General features: G+C 32.8%; 2 protein-coding genes across 6 annotated transcripts; one reads left to right on the top strand and one right to left on the bottom strand.

Moving 5' to 3' along the window:
* Window positions 1-10,043: 10,043 nt before the first annotated feature.
* On the bottom strand, window positions 10,044-14,476 carry LOC118052023 (protein cornichon homolog 1). 4 transcript variants are annotated; one of them, XM_035062855.2, is made up of 5 exons: window positions 14,279-14,474; window positions 13,666-13,847; window positions 12,152-12,274; window positions 10,731-10,821; window positions 10,044-10,343 (listed from the first exon to the last, which is right to left on the bottom strand). In XM_035062855.2, the coding sequence occupies exons 1-4, from the start codon at window positions 14,348-14,350 to the stop codon at window positions 10,761-10,763; spliced, it is 438 nt and encodes a 145-aa protein (XP_034918746.1). In that variant the 5' UTR covers window positions 14,351-14,474; the 3' UTR covers window positions 10,044-10,343; window positions 10,731-10,760. The 4 variants fall into 4 exon arrangements, with proteins under 4 accessions (XP_034918746.1, XP_034918741.1, XP_034918727.1 ...); XM_035062850.2 differs by lacking the exon at window positions 10,044-10,343 and having other exon boundaries at window positions 10,417-10,821; XM_035062836.2 differs by lacking the exons at window positions 10,044-10,343; window positions 10,731-10,821 and adding an exon at window positions 11,802-12,049 and having other exon boundaries at window positions 14,279-14,476.
* A 1,865-nt stretch (window positions 14,477-16,341) lies between these two features.
* LOC118052049 (OVARIAN TUMOR DOMAIN-containing deubiquitinating enzyme 4) lies at window positions 16,342-20,173 on the top strand. 2 transcript variants are annotated; one of them, XM_035062871.2, is made up of 6 exons: window positions 16,342-16,555; window positions 17,806-18,411; window positions 18,567-18,688; window positions 19,037-19,077; window positions 19,518-19,616; window positions 19,868-20,173. In XM_035062871.2, the coding sequence occupies exons 2-6, from the start codon at window positions 17,817-17,819 to the stop codon at window positions 20,037-20,039; spliced, it is 1,029 nt and encodes a 342-aa protein (XP_034918762.1). In that variant the 5' UTR covers window positions 16,342-16,555; window positions 17,806-17,816; the 3' UTR covers window positions 20,040-20,173. The 2 variants fall into 2 exon arrangements, with proteins under 2 accessions (XP_034918762.1, XP_034918753.1); XM_035062862.2 differs by lacking the exon at window positions 16,342-16,555 and adding an exon at window positions 16,654-16,836.
* Window positions 20,174-20,436: the final 263 nt, after the last annotated feature.

Genomic DNA, 20,436 nt, shown 5'->3' with positions numbered 1-20,436 from the left:
ATATCATATCAGCAACCATGGCTACAATGAATTGTTGAAAAATAAAGTTTCAAAGATGCGAATCCCTATGGTTCCATGCTCGAATCATTTTATAAGCTACTGTATATGTTTCTTCGAGAGGGATCATAAGCATGGTTGTTAAAAATGCGTTTTAACTCGTAAAATCGAACGATTTTACGAGTTAAAACACAAAAAACGTGTTGAATCGGGGTTAAAACTCGAAAACCAGCAAAATCGGGTTGACTTGGTCAAACTCGCAGAAAAACCGGTTGACTCGTAAAAAACGTTGAAAACGTAACGTTTTCCCGAGTTTAGAAAAAAGTCACGTTAGCGACTCAGCGAATGAAAATTGGAAAATTAGAAATGAACAAATCTCTTTTCTTTCCCAAATTCCCAATTCCCACCCAAGTCCCCGACCTCGTCCCTGTCACTTCCTGCTGGATGCTCCAGACCAGACTCTCGCTTTACGTGGACGCGTTTATTCCGGATGGTTGCCACAAATTGCTGGATGTTGTGAGTGGTGTGGAGGGATCGATGAAGTGTGAGTTGGAGGATTCTAGATTGAGAGCGGTGGCTATTTTGGATCTGGTTTTTGTGGTTCATGTCATGTTTGTGGTGCTCATTGTTATAGTTACTTATGGTGTTATTGCTAAGAGTTATGGGGTTCAAAGATTAGGAGGATCTTACGAGGCTTTGCCTACTGCTGCTTCTTCAGTTGCTGATTCTTCTTCTAATCATATTCAAATGAAGGCCTTGACAGGCACGCATTCCTGATCTTTGGTTAGTTCGTTCGTTCTTTCCTTCTATTTTGATATGAGACGATGATGATGGTTATGTTACGTGGGAATTGAAGAAGAAAGAAAGTTAATGTATCACTTCTTTTTACATTTTACGTTGATTGATTGAATGAGACATTGTAACCTCCTGAAACTTGACCAGTTTTTGTGCATACAAACCCTTTTGCTTTTTTATGTGGTAGCTCTGTTTCTTTCTATCCAATTGTGTTGCATTTCTATCCAGTCTCTTGATTTCTTACTTGGTTAGCATGCCTTTCAATGACTATACTCTCAAGTCTTCTTCAATAGATTTTACTTAGTGTTTTGAGGTTTGAGTAAGGTGAAACTTGTTTCTGTTATCCAGATATCCAGCTGTTGCTCCTGCAGTTTTCTTTTCCTGCCCAAGATTGCATTAGAGCTGTTTGTTTGTGTTCGCATTTGGCTTTAGGATCATCTTTTGATCTGGATACGTTGCTGACAATGAGTAAATTGGGAAGTCTTTTTCTTCACCCAGCTTTGAGTTTATTTTTATGGTGAAGCTGCATATGATGTTGGGTTAGTTTGGGGCAGCATTGGGTTGAAATCTTCATAGTTATGCTGATTGAGCAGTCACTGTCCATGTAGCCCCAATTCAATCAATCTGTTATTTAGTTTACTGATATTATTGATTGAGACAAGTAAAGTATCTTGAGGTTCTTTCTTGACCAGAATTTGGTACCTCCAGTACTAACAGGGGCAGTGTCCAGTGTCTCTTAAAACTTCCTAGTGAGTCCAACCTCTTATTTCTTCTCCTTGTCCAACTCCCTTTTCTTCTTCTATTGCATTTTTGTTATGTCCCTGAAACTAGTCTCTCCAGGTATAGAGTGCAAGCTTTGAAATGAACCATTTAGAGTTAAAATGAGTTGTTCCCTTTTCTACCACATGCATTCCAATGTCGACTCCAGTAATTCATGTTCATCTGGTGGCTGGAGGAGCTCCACTCCAAACCATTAATATGTGATTATATATTTATTACCATGTTAACTTAGGCTTGCCTTTTATTTGAATTATGTAATTTAATATGTTTGGATATTTGTATTGTTTAAAATATTTCACTTGCGATTTTACGATTTTAGTTAAAATATTTTACTTCCGATTTTACGATTTTTAGGTAAAAAATTTTATTTCCGATTTTACGATTTTACGATTCGATTTTACAATTCGAGTTTAAATTGTATGTTCCGTGTCGTGTCAAAAAAGCGTTTTTGACAACCTTGATCATAAGTACTTACGTAGGGTCTATCAAAATTCATGGCAAGAAATTTATGTCTTCGTTACACTTTAATTAATAGAAGCATTGCATGTTCCTAGCTAGGGTTTACATATAGGGTTAATGAGGCCTGCATCTAACTGGGCTTTGTCTAATTAACGACTTGCTAAGTTGGGCTAGTGCTCTCTTACAACACTTTTTGAAAGATTAATTATTGATAATCAATGATTAATAAAGTGATAATTAGACAATAAAAGATATTATCTACATTGGATCTTTGATCTAACGGCTATAGTAATAATTTTTTTATACTCTCTAATTTATTTATTTATTTTTATTTTTACATTTATTTTTTTAATTATAATTTTTTGAGTTATAGATTTTTTTTTGGGTTTTATCATTCATTTATTGAGGATGGAGCTTCTTAATTTTTCCATTTATTGTGCTTACATTCTCATGACAAAGGTCATGAGTTTTAAGAGTTGATATGGTTATGGTTTTTTTTTTCATTTTCTTTTACAATTTTATTATTTTGCATTATTAAAAAAAATTGGTTTTGTAGTTACCTTCAATTTATTTTCTATTAGTTTATCCAGTCTCATGGCCTAGACCATGGGTTTTCTAGGCTTTTTTTAAATAGTGGTTTTTTCTAAAATAAAAAAAACATATTTTGTGTTTAATATCTAAGGATTTTCTTTTTATTTTATACACATAAGCTTTATTTTATAAAAAAATAATTATTGTGAAATAATATTTATGATATGTCCAACCTTGCATGGTATTTTCTTTTCCTTTTATTTTATTCACTCGGTTTTATATGTGTTTTTATTTTTATTGGTTTTAATAAATAAATTTGATAGACATAAATAGGTAAATATCTCATTTCATGAGATTAATTATCTTGATTCACATTCATCTCTCAATTTTTCCAGTTTTTTTTTTAGTTATGGTTAATGATTTTTTAATTTTATTCACATTAATAATTATCCATCTGCCTGATTAGATAATTTGTTAAACCTTTTATTTATTCTTTGTATGTAAAACAACATATTAAAATAACTTGTTTACTCCTGTTTTTTTTTAAAAAAATATTTATAACCGCAGCAAATCACAAGTCAAATATTCAGTTAAAATATATACAATCCTTTTTACCATGTGAGCAAGTAAAAAAGAAAAGAAAAATTAAAACATTGATACTGACTTGAAAAACAAAAGATTAAAGAAAAAAACCTCAAATCATAATTTTTTTACCATGGTTTTTTTTACTATTAGCTGAGAGTGCGGTTGAACTATTTTTTAAAATTTTTGATTTTTTTTTAAAAGCTTTAAATTAATAAATTTTAGTGTTTTTATCATTTTAATATTTTATTATAATAAATAAATAAAATATATAAAAATATTATTTTAATATATTTTTATAAAATACTTTAAAAACACTAGACATCCAATCAATCTACTTAATTTCCTATTCAAGCATGACATGCCTAGTTTGCATCTAAACGTACGTTGTCGCATCTAACATTCACTGTTTTCTTACACAAGTTTACAATAATGTTTCCTCTCGGTTTATTCTGACAGGGCATCTCAGAAAAGTTTTAAAAGATATATATAGTTTTCATCTCTTATTTTTATAACTCTATAAAAATAATATTGCTAAAAACTTGTTAATATACTCTTACATAAATTTTTTTAATTAAAATTATATTAGTTTATTATTATTAATAAATAGTTGTATTAATACTAAATATATTAAAAATATTTTTTTTTAAATAGGTTTTTTTCATTGGAATATATATATATATATAACTGTATTATTATTCTGACTCTTCAAGATGTCGCCCAGGAGATGCTTTACGACTGAATCGTGGGGGCACCTGCTGCATGTCTAAGTTAACATGACAACAATATTTTGCAATGCTCTCATGTGGATAATAATGTTAGTTGGCTTCCACTTTGAAGGGAGAAAAAGGGGTTCTGATCAATCATTTTTCACCCTCCTGCATCTTTTATGTTTTTTTACTGTAAGAATAATGTGTGTGTATATATTTTTGGTAACCCAAGATATTCTGACTAATCTTTTGAGACTGGTAAAAATAATGCATGCTCATACTTAACAGCAGTGCCATAAGCACAATCTAGCTAGGCAGATCAAGGCCTTCAATAAAGAATCATGGAGAAGTATATCGAAACTTGTTGAGACAGAATTCAATGTTTAAAAATGTAATAGTGATTGTTTTTTAAAATATTTTTTATTTATAAATTCATTAAGATAATATATTTTTTATTTTAAAAAAATTAATTTTAATATCATCACATTAAAATGATATAAAAATATACTAAAAATATAAATTTTAACCGAGATTTATTTGTGCTGAAATCCCAAGACACTAAGAAGTCTTAAAATGTAAAAATCATGTATTTTAGGGTTGTTGGCATATTATTGAATGTCAAGCCATGCTAGCCTCACGCAATCCAGTAATAAATTTCATTTATCAGTTTAAGTAAGATGATTTTTTATATAATATTAGAGTCTTGGTGATTAAATAATCACGAGTTTAAATCTCATTATTTTTATTTATTTAATAAAAAATAAACATAATATAATATGAAAGCTGCACAAGTTTCCTCATCTAATAACTTAAATTATTAAGTTAAAAATGATTTTTTAACTATAATTAATTATCCATGGTTTAGTTATTATTGGATAATTTTTTTTAATTGAAAACTCGAGTTTGATTGTAGAGCCATGGCATCTCAAAATCAATAATACCCAGCGTGATCTCGAAGGAAAAGCTCTGAAATGGGTGGCCACAGCCATAATCTGAAACGGTGAGTTCAAGTGGCGCAATGTGGAAGAGAGCTAGCATTCAGAGAGGCCAGCCATGATCCTCGTTCAGGCCCACATTAACCAGCACAGGCATTGATGAGAGCCGGTGCATGGGATTGGATAGCCATCTCCCGATATCTACTTCTTAACAATAATTTGCTTGACTGTATGACCTCTACATCTTGATAGTTAAGGTGGCAATATGACGAGACTCCAACTAAATCTTTTTTCATTATGATTTTATGGCTGTTTTTATAATTTTTGCTTGAAAAAAAGATATCTAATTAAAAAATGATTTATCTGTTTTCTAAAGGTTTTTTATATATATAATTAAATTCTATTATAGATATATTAAATCATCGTACCATTTGGATATTCAAAATAATAGAATACAAACTATCCTTTCAAATCTAGGTACCATATGCCACAAGTTATCTACATAAAAAAACATAGTCATAGAATCATCTAATAGGTAGTCTAGTAATAAGAATTTAGGATTAAAGGACCTGCTTTTTTTTTGGTCTCAGGTTCAAACCCTGTGGTTTCCAATATTAATAGTTATTGGAAGTTTATTTGGTCGTTAATTTCAGGATCCGTATGGATTAGTTGAGATGCGCGCAAACTGATCTGAATATTCAATGTGAATAAAAAAACAAAACATAGCTATAGAACATAGTGAGTAATCAAACTCAAATCATTTGATCGAGAAGGAATAAAAATAGATAAGCATGAATATAGATTCTTTAAGATGAATATAGATTCTTCAAATGAATATAGGTATGTGTTATTGTACCAAATGATTAAGTTTAAAGTAAGAGCCCCTATAGTGTTCACTTAAATATAAAAGCAAAATTATTTTGGTTTTTTTTTAAATAATAATTTCGAGTTGATTCAAGAGTTTCATTCAAATTTGATCTAATTTATTGAATTATTTAGTTTTTTCCATGTTAATATTTAAAACAATTAAAAAAAACTAACTAAATTTAATAACTATGCTCCTACCCGTCACAAGAAGAAAGAAAGAAAAAAGGCTAGACATGTACATGCAAAAGTTGATAAAAGGCAAAAGTTTTTATTATGAGTTGGAAATTTGGACCACAAAAGATTTTCCAAACCCCAGAATCCACGTATTAAATCCCATGATTAGGACTAGGAGAATGTCCACTTCCGTGGACCTCAATCTCCAAGCTATTCACGTGAAGATGGCCCATTATCCCATTCCGAGCTCTCTCTCTCCCCTCATAAAACACTCCTACATTATTATTATTATTATTATTATTATTATTTTATTCAGTCCAACAAATTTTACTATAGCCCCTAAGGTTTTAATCCTATATATTAATTTCATCGTCAAACACTTTAAAGTATCAGGTTTAGTGTTTTAATCTTTCTTAATATAGATACACTTTAAGAGAAAGAAATCTACTTAGAACTTTAAAAGTTACCGGATTATTTATCTTTGCAAATCGATTTAATTTTTTTTAATGTAAAAAAATATTTAAGTATTGCTAATATTTTTTCTAGTAAAAAAAATAAAACAGGCAAGGATTGATTCAATGTGACTCGGTCAACTTAGCTAATTTGAATGCGACCCGATTAATCAGTAAAAATATAGTTTGATTCAAAATAAATATTCAAGATGATTTTTTTTTTTATCAATATTGAGATGATAACATATTAGATCGTTTCAGATCAGCCTGAGTTAATATGTCAAACCCGCAACTCAGGTCATGATACTGAGATAATCCAATAAAGAGAAAAATAAAACAAATTATGAAATATAATTTTCAATTAACTTAGTGTTAAAATATGAAATTGAAAAAAATATTAAAAAATAACACAAAAAACAACTCGGTTTAACCCGTAAAACCCGTGACTCGAGTCATAAGATGAGGTAATCTTATAAAAAGCAAACCAAACCAATCACAAGGTCTAATTGCTAATCAATCCAATATTGAATGATATAATGAGAAAAAAAAATCAACTAGAAAAAAAAACTCGAATAAATCACCTTTTAACTCATTAAACTTGCAGTTTAAGATATAAAATCAGGATAACTTTATAATACAATAAATTATAAAATTTAATTTTTAATAAATTTAATGTTAAATAATAAAAATATTTTTTTTTTTTTTTAAAACATGGATTGTAAGGGGAAAAAAGGAACTCGGAGTTGAGGGCCTAGCCTAAAGAGGTAATTTTTACTCTCAAGTTGTTGAAGGGAGTAACAGGCATACTTGGAAGCAAGCAAGGTTAGATACTACGCTGTTTTTAAGCAATGGACGTGGTGCTTTGAGTCTTAGGTTTGGCAATATCATCAACATTTATGACTAATTTATCTCGCTGTGCTGTTTTTGTGAACCAAACAAAGCTGAAAAGGACGTGAGAGTGTGAAGTTGGCAGCACTGGTCGTGTACCTATGGTGGAATATGTGGAAGTGAAGGGAGATCTCTTGTGGCAGCGGTGACATTGATAATGAGAGTAGACGGAAATAATGCTGCTTTAGCCATTGAAACACTGAGTGTACTCGACAGTGAAAGGGAATGGTGCTCTGCAATGCTGCTTTAGCCATCGAAACACTGAGTGTACTCGACAGTGAAAGGGAATGGTGCTCTGCAATGCTGCTTTAGCCATCGAAACACTGAGTGTACTCGACAGTGAAAGGGAATGGTGCTTAGTATTGCTCATGGTTGGTGGTGATGACACAAGGGACAAACTCACTATTATTTAGGCCAAGCCTTCGACGGTGATTTAGACATTGTTTAAAGATATTATACTTTCGATTTAGTTAAGGAATGGAAGAATTTAGGATGTGCTTTGCTTGTAAAATCTACACTATTTTCTCCAATCAAGAGCCTAGAGAGAGAGATAGGAGTGTTGTGATTACGACGCAATAAGAACAATCAACATCTAATGAGAGGTTATGTCTCTAGTGATATCAACAACTAATCTATGAAGGTTAAATCTTTGGATAGGGTTTCTCCTCATGAATAAATGATTAGGACATCATTGCAAAATCTTTACATTATACATCCATATTGGATTTAATTGAATTTTTTAAAGTAAATAATTATAATTATTCCGAACATGAAATTTTATAAAATTTTAACATTAAGTCTTTAAAAAACCAACCATCATTGCATTATCAACTTATTTATTGAGATATTATTATTTATGTTTTATTGCCTAAATTTCATTAGACAATGAAGCTGTAGACAAGGGCAACATCTTAACAGACTCAATAAAAAATTTATATATTTTTAAATAAAAAAATTATTTTGAAAAGTAAGACGCATGATAATATAGACACCCTTTAATTATAAAAAGAGAAAGGAGGAACATCTGACGGTCAATCTTTGTTTTCTTGCTTAAAAGTGACCCATCTTGAATAAGACCCAGTGGTTGTAGCCCAAAACACCAAAGCAGGCCTTGATGATGATTGGTCCACAAGGGAAATGTAGAAGACAACTGCGATCAAGTCCAGCTCCTGAAAATGACCCAACATGCCACTAAACGTCACGAACCAATAGGCGTTGTTGGTGTAGGGCCAACGCGTCAAGGTGGTTAAAAATTTTCCCATCGGATCCAGCTGAGAAAGGTGGAGAAGTGGACCCGATGGGCCTTCATGATGTTCTCATAAGGGTCCAATCACCGATTATTAGTATCTTTTTTATTGTACAAACTACGAGGAAGGGGAAGAAATTGTACAGCTGCCTACAGTAAAGTCGCCAACAGAACGCTTGTGGAGGATAGAGTGGACCCATGCGGACGCCGTAGGCAGCTTTCCTTCTAGAAGTGCTTTTTTTTTTTTTGAATATATTAAAATATATTTTTTAATTTTTTAAATATTATTTTTAACATTAAAACAATTTAAAAATATCAAAAAAATATTAATTTTAAAAAATAATTTAAATTTTAAATATTTTCATAATACAAAAATAAACGGACGTAACTTACATGCAATTAAAGATTTTGCTGCGTTTTTAACAGCCTCGCCAAGGCCCAGTTAACCCAACAATCCAGCATCCTAGCCTAGGTTTTGGGCCCGACCAGATTGAGGGTTGAAATCGGCAACCTAAACCTATCTAACATGACTTCATTCAATTTCATCATATGAAAGACAGACTCCAAATTCTTCGAATTTAATCTAGAGATTAGAAAGGAGCTCCAGTTACAAAACCTAGACTCTACTAGTCCTCGAGGCGAGCTCCATACAACCTGAGCAAAATTCACATTGAATCCACATAAACCTTGAAGCTCCACTTCCACTTTGGTTCGACTTATTCGATAGTTTGAGCTTTGAAGTTCAAATTAGAGTTATAATTGCAGGCTCGTCACATGGCTATTGAACCCAGTTCAGCTAAAAAGTTTGTACTGGCCGAAAGATGACTGCAGGGAGGAATGCAGTCATGGTTTTCACGTTACTTGATTGGCATTGTGATCTCAAATCAATGAATGTCCCGCTTAAACCAGTGCTGTTCAAGCCAGCCAAGTAAATCAACCCAACTACAATCAGGTGAACTCCCGTCTCTTCTCTTTCTGAGAATTGCGCACCTTTGCCCGTGGCTTGGCTGCGCAACCTACCATCTTTACAGGAGGAAAATGGAGGATTGATTTTCCACAGCTCCAGCGTCTACCGGATCATAAGGATTTTTTTCCGCCGGCTCTTGCAAGTCTCAGTATAAGGAGCTGGCGGGCTGAGACTACACAGAGATAGAGGCCCATGCCAGTCTTTTTAGAGATCTGACTCGTCACCCAGTTAGGTGCCGGTAGGAGAGTAGAGGGCTATTGAGTTAAAAGGAGACGATCAAACTTATCCAGTACCTAGCCTGAGCTAGATTTTAAAAAAACCGATGAAAATTAACCCAACTAAACCCAAACAACTTAACAAATCAATTCATGATCTAATTAATCCAATTTAAATTTTTAAAAAAATACAGATAAACATTGTTTAAACATTCTTTAAAGTTTTTTTAAAATGGTGTCATTTTAACAAACCGGTTAACTTGATAAATTTATGATCTAAGTCTAACATGTAAAATCCATAATATAAATCTGAAAACAGACCAAGTTTAATAACTTAAATAAACCAAAAATAAAATCAAACATGAATAATGACTTCCTGAATTCTAACCTAGCTGATGAACTAGGTGAATTTAATCTCTTAAATGCACTAAATCGCCAAAAAAAAAAAGGTACTGGTTGACAGGTAAGCGATTAAAATTATATTTACCGTTTGAATAAAAAAAACATGATGACTTGAGACGAGAGTAAAAGTTAGAGAAGGTTGTATATCAAAATCACGATTTTCTTTAGACCAAGGCTTAGCGCCAACAACATATTTCAACATACCATATTACAGGCAGAGCCAGGTTGATAAGATAGAGGCAAATATAATTCAAAACTTCCGCCCCCTTCCTAATTCATACACATTTGATTCCGACAAAGGCAGCAAAGAGACTGCCCGCTACCTGTATGACTGTGCAGGTAGCTGTAAGAACACACGAAAGTATATCAATCAGATGAAAGACATTTGAAGAAGCCATTCGATCAAGAAAAACAGAGGACTAAAATGCAGGTCATTATATACTTGAAAGTTGAAACAGATTAATGTATCCATCAACGTTAGCTGATGCATGTGCCATGTAGCATTCCAAAAATTTCAGTGATATGATAACATCCTCGTGGGAACCACCTAACCGTAAGACCCAGCTTACAAGCAACTCTATGAATCAGTAAGCATACATGTTAAAACTAATGACATTGAAAATAATTAGATGGCACTCCTTTAAACATAAACGTTAGAAGATATAATTTGCTAGGCTAGAATTCATTTCCTTGTCCTTTTGTTTGGATCAGAGATGAAAAACCCACTTACAATGTGCAGCTAAAACCATTCGAATAGAGATCAATATGAATCAATGTCGTCGTCGTCATTTATTATAAGGTTGACAGCAAACAGCACAACCCTGCAAGAAGAATTTCTTATAAGCATGGAGGAGAGAGATGGTTCAAGGTCCTTTAGAAAGGTAGAGAACTGGTGTCTCATGGGTAAAGGACACAAAATGGTACTCCCGCTCCTTCACAACAAAAGCCCTCCCACAGAATCCATGTAAAATTCACAAATAATCAACAAATATCTTGGAACCTAAAAGCAATGTAAAGAGATCTTGGCAAACATATTCATTAAAAAAAAATTGGAACCGTAGTGAAGAGAGAACACTCTGTTATTCAAACATAAAACAGCGGCCTAGATACATAATACACAGCAGCCTAGATACATAATACACCCCAAGATGGGTCCTGGAGGCCATATCCTAATCGACCCTGTTGCACTCATCTTTAAATCCTTCACCTCACAAATACTCCATCCCTCCTTAGTCTTACCACCGTACATGCTTATGTCTTCTACGCCTTCATGATTTTTGTCAATGTACTAAGATAATATTTGGGATTGTGGTAGCAATTGTTTTTCAAAGAGTTTTTCGTTTGGAAATGCATCAAAATAATGTTTTTTTATATAAAAAACAATTTTCATTTTTGTCATCAGCACATCAAAATGATCCAAAATAATTAATTTGGAGCCAAAAAAATAAAATTCAAAAGCACTTTTTAACACAAAAACAAACAAAGCTTTATGAACCCATTGATTTACATTGTTGGCCTCTTACCGAAGTGCAGTAAGCAATGAGAACTTAAGGGAAAAAAGTCAAAATAGCAGCATCAGGTTCCTGAACTATTATGTCAATGGTTTAACAGTGATAGTAAGTGATTTGGCCAAAGTAGGAACTTAAGATTCTCTACCCATGGAAGTGCCAGATTCATTATATAGAATTAGTTACATGAATATATGTACATGTTCAACTGTACAAGAGAAAAGCAATGAAATTCAATGCCATGACTGGAGTTTTATTTTCAATTTTATGCACAGTTTTATGTAGAGTGTAGATAAAGAATTGGTGCAATAATAAAAAAATAGGTCAAATACTTTATGCCAGCATTACTTTTTCTGAAAAATGCAGAACTACAAAACCATAAACCTGGTAGCCCCTCATATGATCAAATGCTTTCCTATTTTAAAGCACTAAAAAGTATCAAGCTTCCAGGCTAATAATGGTAAGTTTCTAGAACTCAAAAAAAGATGAGTGGATATCTAATTCTTCAGAGTTGAACAGTGATAAGATGCCTGCACCAATTCTATACCCAAACAGAATGGAAAACATATATCAGACCAAGAGATAGTTGAAACATGTACTTAATGAGAAATCAGGATAATTATATACAGAGTTCAGAACAAACCTAAATATGCAAATTGTGAAGAAGATCATGTAGACACCAAGCTTGATCATCCTATGCTTCTTGTCAGTGTTGAGGTTTCTGAAAACTTCAGTGACATCAATAAGATGTTGCCGTCTAATAAACCTGCAATATTGTGGGACGACATATACATTTTAAACACGAGCACATAAAGCTTAAAGCAAACACATTCATGATTAATATGGATCAGGAACCTCGCTAAGGACCTTTCAATTTCCATTTCTTTTTGCAAGTCATTGTCATTTTCACAACAGAAATCATCATATTATAACTTTTGATGTGACTTGACAATATAATTGGCCCCACCAAGGATTATTTATCAATGTTTTTCAAATACTTGAGAAGTAACACATATCTTTTTTTTATGAATACTATTCCCATTGGTTTACTTTTGAGCAGTACCATATATCTTGTTGCAAAATATCTCATGTAAGATCAGAACACAAGATAATTAAAGTTTTTCAAAGCTGGTAATTACTCTCAGGAAGTAGAATGAAAAGAAAACAACTCTTCTTCTTTTTCGCACTTAATTGGATAAAAATAGGATATTACAATTTTGAGGGAAATTGGTAGACGCGCTACTCTTAGAAAGCAGTGCTATGGCATTTCAGTGGGAGGCATTAGAAAATAAAGTTGCCGGTTCTTCTTATAGGTTGATGGTTCTCTGATGGCAAATGGGGCTTTGCTGTTTTTTCTTAATATAATTATGTTAAATATAAACAGGCACTGTGATGCTATGCAAACAGAAAAGGACTAACCGTAAACCAAAAACTCTGATCCATAGCACTAGATTTAAGATAAGGACATTTATGAGGCTGAATTCGAAATGGTGAGGGGTGCAGGGCGCAGGCTACAAGAGGATCATCGTTTAATCATCATTGCCAAGTAGACAATGGACCCCATGTGAAACAGTAAAAGAAATATCATTGAGCTAATGGTTGTTATATAATGCATCCGGCGATCCAACACCACGATTCTCTCCAACTCGAACAGAACAAAGCGATAATGAAAATCTGTTAGTTGCAAAACACATATTAAAACTTACAGAAACAGGGATGGCCTAGCCTTCATTTCACAAGGTTAACTAATTACTACTAGAAGTCAGGAAAAGAAGTTCAAATGTGTTATTAAGGGCAAGATTCTAAGCCATAGTTCAAATGCATTTTCAATTTATATCCTGGAAACAAAAAAAGTATAAACTGTTCACTTTTTCGTTAATACTTTTTGTTAAATGCAAGAGTATATGCCTAGTCCACATTTAAAATTCACCTGCATCTCACAAGGAAGCTACTTCGATAACCCATCTCCCAAGTAAAGCATGCGCACATAACAAATTCTTAGTTAAAACCACAACGATGCCGTTTGTTGCAGTTAAACAATGCAGACAACTTGGCAATATAAAAGTGATAGCAAGGAATGTAGATTGCAAAATGGAACTGTGAAGAACAATAATATCAGTTTGTTAGAGAGAATGAACGAGTATTCAGCACACTTACAGCATTGCATGATAACAGGTAAGAGGAACTGCCACCAAAAACAAGATCCAGTGACCTGTGAAGAGTAAAAGAATGCTGAGTGCAGCTTGCAAAGCAAACTCAAGCAGAATCCACCTGTTGATGTTAGCCGTCGCCACAAACGGATCCATCTGGTCTACCTCCAAGTCCGTTAAGCATAGAAGCTACAAATAAATAAATTAATTAAAAGCAAGCAAGTACAGCAATGAGAAAATACCAATCCTAATATCCACAATAACTGTCATCGAATCTATATTTTTTTTCTCGGTGATCCAAATCTAGCCAGACAAACTAGTATAGCAGCATCGCTAACATCTTAAACGAAATAATAAATAAAGTTATAGTATAAAAGAGTGGATAATGATAGTAATAGTTCAAAATTCAAATTGCGCGCAAACTCTGGTATCAACAATTAATTTTAGCATGAATATTTAGCTATTTTAGAAACCAAATAAACTGAAAGAATTAGCAAAAAAAGAAAAAAGCAAAAATTGGCGATTAAGAAACTTGGAAACTCATAATGCTGAGTTTTCAGCAAACAGAGAATGAAATTAGAGTTGGGGTTTATTTGGAAGGAGAGGAAGATAATAAATACAGAGTAAAAGACGATAGCGAGGAGGCCAAGGTTGATGAGTAAACAGATGATCCAGAAAATCAAATTCCACATCGTTTCTGCTTGCTTCTTCTTCGGGGCAGAAAATCCGTGAGGGACTGAGTACAGAGGGAGTGGGGTTTTCTTCTCTTTTTGATTTTTTTTTTAACAAAAAAAAAAAAAAAAAAAAACAGAGAGTAATGGAGGGAAGGGGAGTAGAAAGAGAGGGAACTGGGAGTGTTTTTACTTTTAGGGGTTTTGTTTTGGGGTACAATGTGGGTCCCACTAATGATTGCGTTGTGGGCCCAGTTTAATTATTTTTCCCCGCGGTTCCGGTTAATAAATATGTTTTTTTCTTTTTTCTTTTTTATGTTGAGAGCCGGAATTTTTTTTTCAAAATAAATAAAGATATTTAGGGAATAATAAAATTAATATAGGTTAATTTAATAACCATGTGATTCTCAGATAATAACTATAAAAACATTAAAAAAATCACAAAATTTAAGTTTCAATAATCTAATATTAAAAAACAAAGATAAAAAAAATCAATTAAAAAAAATCAAATTAAATCCAGGCTAATTTTACAAACCAACAAGCATAATATAAAATTGTAATTAAAATTAAATTGAAAAAAAAACTAGAAAAAAAATTAAAGTTAAATAAAAAAAAAACAAGCCAACATATGTTATCTTTAACTAAATCACGCCCAAAATAAAATAATCTTGCATGAAGGAAATTGACAAAAATCACAAGATTTGAGAACCAATAATTTAATACAAGTTAAAAAATAAATAAAAAAAATTAATCATAAAAAAAACCTAGAGTCAACCTTGGTTAACTTTACTAATTTGAAACACAGGATATGAGGTAAGTATAACCTCACAAAAAGAAAAGCAGAACAAATCACAAGCTCAAACTCAATAATTCAACATTAAATGGTTAAATTAATAAAAAAAAATCTTTAAAGAAACTTGAAAACAAAAACAAAGCACAACCAAGTTAATCTTCAAAATCATTGACCCTGCTTATTGGATTGGGATTACTCAATGGAAGACATGCATGGAAAAAAAAAGACCTTATTTTTACGGCCATCACAGTGGCTAAAATTCAGGGGAAATCATATGATACATAATTTTTTACCTTTTATTTTCTATCAAGTTATCATGATTTCATGACCCGAGTCATGAGTTTGACAAGTTAATCCGGGTTGAACCATCCATTATTCTCTAAATTATAAGTTTGTCATGCTAACCTAAATTGTTTTAAGACTTTTTTTTGTTATTTTTTTACTTAATTTTGTTATTTTGTACTAATATGTTGGGAATTGTGATACATTATATGTTTTTTTTTTAAATTATTTTTTTAATTGTTATTTTTTTTATTATTTGATTAAAATTAATTTGAGTCATAATTTATTTATTTTTAATATATCTACACCAACTAAATATTATTCTTAACATCAAAGAAATAAATGATGCCATATAAGAAATTGGATAACACGATTAATCAACTCTATTATAAAAATAGCATACTAGATAAAAAAAAATTATTTTCAAAGTTCATTATCTTATTATTCTTAATACAACCAAATATAAAGTAATTTATTTAAAAAATATATTTAAAAAGAATTAATTTTCTGATAGATAAACAAGGCCATAGAAAATTAACTCTCGCCGTGTGAACATAAAATTAAACTTGAAAAGAAAAAAAGTATTGCCTGCATCCTGATCAGAGTTTTTAAACACAGTTAAGTTTAAGATTTGAATTTTAAATTTTGATCAAATTAATTTTATTTTTTTAAAAAAATTAAAATAATATCATATTAGTTAAAAAATAAAAAATAATAAATTATAATCAAGTTTTTAATTAGATTTTACTGTCAACCTAAATTTTAACTTTTTTATTTTTTTTAAATCCAGCCCGATTTCAGTTAGGAATGGACTCACCGCCGGTTTCAAAACTATTATCTTATCGCCAACCGGTGATAGGAAAAAGTCAGTCAACCTCGAACGACTACACGACACGTCGTATCTAACGCCACTATACAGCAAGAAAACGGTTACAAATATTCCAAGTCTGAAAACTGAAAGAAACGACTTGTCGATTCCTATCCGAACCAGAACGAAAGCAAAGCTGTGGCCTGTGGGACAGACGAGACAAGCTTCTAGTTCACCGAACCAGAAGCGGCCTTAACAAAAAATGGGCAGCTTATTCAACAAAACAAACATTCATCGCTAAGCTTCTCCTTTTTATAGCTTGTTGCTTTCTTGGTTAAAGCAGGTATGATGTATAATTCTTTGCTTCGAAAGCCCATCTTTGCTTGCATGTTCCCTTATTTCTTCTACAACATACCCTGAAAATCGTTGATTTTCTTTCAGGGTTTTGTTTATTGCTAGACACTGATTAATTTTGAAACCCAAATACATTCACTGTTGTTGCTCACTTCTAGAGGTTTCATTTCTTGCTTTTGTCTTCTACATTTCTGTATAAGTGTTTTTGGATCCTCATATGTGACAAAAGGAGCTGCATATTGTCTTGCAACCTATTTTTGAGACTGCATGGTGAGATTTCTTAGAATTACATACTGCGAAAGAATTTTTTTTTTTTTTTAATTTGTTGATCGGGTATACTTAGAATGGTGATCCTTTGAGGTTTGCTGACTAGACTTCAGAGTAGTTTATGATATTGATAGAAAAGAAGGATTATTGGGAAGATAGATTTTGGGTTTGATTCAAAAGAGAGTTGAGGAAATTGAGGATTTGTTAATATTTGAGCCTGTGTAGTTAGATAGACTTCGAGGGAATTTTGGAAAATGATCTTGCTTTTGGCCTCGATTAGCTAGTTGTTTTATGATGTTAAGTTGTTTGTTGAGATTGAAAATGATCTTACTTTTGGCCTCGATTAGCTAGTTGGTTTATGATGTTAAATTGTTTGACGAGATTGAAGTGACCCTAAGAAAGCGAGAGTGAGGCCAAATGTTGTGCTAGTCAGACATTTGAATGGGTTTTTTGTGCTATGAACTTGGTATTTCTGCTTCTATATCCTCTCCTGCAGTGTTATTGTTGATTTGTTTAACTGAAGTGATTAGTTATATTGCAATGGAATAGAACAAGGAAGAAAACCAGGGCTGTGTAAAATGTTACATAATAATTCAAATTGTCTTGTGATTTCTTATTTTCATCAGTGAAGTAAGGATTTAGTTTTTAGGGGAATGTCAAATCTTAAGCAAATGAGATTGTCATGGAAAAAATCAAGAACTCTACAACGGGTTTAGGACAGCAAGTTGAGAATTTGTTGAATCCAAAGCGCTGGTCCAATTCATGATTTCTGATAAGTGACAACTTTTGAGCATGCAGAAATATATAGGATAATATTGTGCTATGTATATTATATGTGTTTTGTGCGGGAAGGGAAGGACTTTATACATGAAAGCTGTGAATTATGGCTGATAGCCCTCTACATAGGCCTCATCTAGGAAATGCCTGTTATTAGTTGGCCACTTAAGTGTTGTCCTTTGTGCGTGCGTCCAGGCTATGCCAGCATGATTGTTTGCTCTCCCATTAGTACGTGTGTGAAGAATGTTGTCCACCTGAGTAGCCGTGTTCAACAAATGGGCAGCACTATCTTGAATGTGGTATCTGGAGGACAAACCACTTCTTGCTGTTTTTCTTCGTACCCTGGTCTTTCCAGGTCAAGTTATTCTCTTTTGTCTGTCTCAAAGACATTCTCTTGTCCATCAATTAGCTATCAAACGATACAGAGCAACTGTTTTGGATCTGTTTTGACCAAGCAAAGGGCTGATCTGCAATCATTTTCTGTAAAAGGTGTAGTTAGATCTAGAGGTCCTCTGAAGAGACAATTCAATATATCATTGCCATGCCAAATCATGAATCTGAGGTTTTCAGTTTCAAAACAAGGAGTTCTATCCAAAATCAATGATAATACAGGATCTATTTCTTGGTCACAAGGATATCCCACCACTGGCATAATTTTTGGTCTTCTGGTTTGTTATTCAAGTTCTGAGCCAACACACGCTGAAGCAGATACACACAAGAATGAAGAGGAGGACAATTGCAATTTATCAGATGTTAAATTCTCACACGGGAAGGAAGTTTACACAGACTACTCCATTATTGGTGAGCACCAATTCATTGTCCATCCATACACAATTTGTTAGTGGTATATGCACATATCATTTTCATCACCAAGATGTACATTTTAAAATTGATGGTGCAACAAGCCTTTATACTTGTTATTCCTATCTTGAAGTGTCAATGTCCACTCTGTGCAGGAATACCAGGAGATGGTAGATGTTTGTTCCGCTCTGTAGCTCACGGGGCTTGTACACGGTCTGGGAAACCAGCTCCAAGTGGAAACCTTCAGAGAGAATTAGCAGATGACTTGCGTTCTAAAGTATCTTTTTTACACCCTTTCATTTTAATAATGAGAAGTCTGAAATTTTGTTTCTGCAAAAAAGCATGAATGCCTATTGCTTGATTACCATCTATCATTTTGCGAATCTGTCGTCTTTTTCTTATTGATTTTTGGGTTGTCGTTACATTTATTGAGCTTTCAAGAGAAAAAAATAATATTATCTCTTAAAACAAGATTAAATGATAACAATTTGGTCGACAAAAGCCAAACTCAGCGATACAAGTTATTACCTTGCCATATTCTCAAGCTTTCCATCCAAGGGCATCTTGTTTGCAATATTCATATCCACAGGACTCCTGATTTGTGATGTTTTGTTAAATTGGTCAGGTTGCTGACGAGTTTATCAAGAGAAGGGAAGAGACAGAATGGTGAGAGTTTTGGGTTTACACCTTTTCCATTTTATTCACTATATTACCAGTGTATTTTGTACACCTTTTCCATTTTATTCACTACATTACCTGTGTATCTTTAGCAATAAAGAATGCTATATAAATGGGACCGGCAATATCCTTTTTTTTCTAGAAACTGAAAATGGAAAGAACCTTGATTTATGTTGGTAAATCATTAATTCTGGTTTCAGAAGTACTGATGCACCTTGCGGTCAATGTTTTCAATAGATTCAATCATGCCCATCGATTTTGCTCACAGTTTCTTCAAGCAGTAAATGCCTTTGTAAAGAAATCAAGTTTACATGAAATCTGAACTCCTTGTACTAGTTGGCAGGCATATGATATCACATTGAAGAAATAAACCACCATTGGTGAAGTTTTATGTATAAATTTGTTTGACATCTTGATAATTCCTCCAGGTTTATAGAAGGCAATTTTGACACCTATGTGTCGAGAATCAGGAAGCCACATGTGTGGGGCGGTGAGCCTGAGTTGTTGATGGCTTCTCATGTTCTCAAGTAAGCATTTCTCCCGTTGTTTTAATTGCTTACCAGGAAAAAAAGAATATGTGCCTAGGGAAGAAAAGCATGCTCGTACAGTCTTTCAAGATATGTTACTTGTTATATTTGTTACAATTGTATGCTAAAAAGAGTAGGTGCACTCCAGTTTAGCATATGGATTTCAATTTATTTGTCTTCAGTCTTTTTGGGGAAAAAAAGGAAGATTCATTGAGGGGTTAATATTGATGGAAGCCATAAAATAACTGCAGGATGCCAATCACTGTGTACATGCATGACAAGAATTCTGGGGGCTTGATATCCATTGCAGAGTATGGTCAGGAGTACGGGAAGGAAGATCCAATTAGGATTATATATCATGGTTTTGGCCATTATGATGCCTTACAGTTTCCAGGAACCAGAGGTGGTAAATCAAAACTTTAATATTCCTTTAATAGAAACTGAAAAGAAAATCATGATATAGGCATGTAATTGTGTCTTTTTCTCTATGTTGCATTTATGATGATTTTCACATAACCGGTAGCTGTGGACGAGTTAAATTCCACGTTCTGGCTACATTACGTGACCTCTTGAGCAAACTTGTTGGATTTGCAACCTGAGAAATTCTTGACATAGAATTTACTATGTTTGTTCTAGTGATTTACAACTAACTGAAAACGAGGTTTACTTCAGAGTTTTCATTGCTCATCAGTCTCATGCATTGTGAGCAGGTAAAGATAACTACAGTCAGTGATGAAAGCGCCTTCCTAATTTTCACACAAGTCCATTATGTTTTGATGCTAAGATAAGTACAGTGATAAATAACAGGACAGTAAGAAAA

This window comes from Populus alba, chromosome 16 (assembly GCF_005239225.2).
Source record: "Populus alba chromosome 16, ASM523922v2, whole genome shotgun sequence".
Classification (NCBI taxonomy): domain Eukaryota; kingdom Viridiplantae; phylum Streptophyta; class Magnoliopsida; order Malpighiales; family Salicaceae; genus Populus; species Populus alba.
This window is presented reverse-complemented; position numbering and strand designations above follow the sequence as displayed.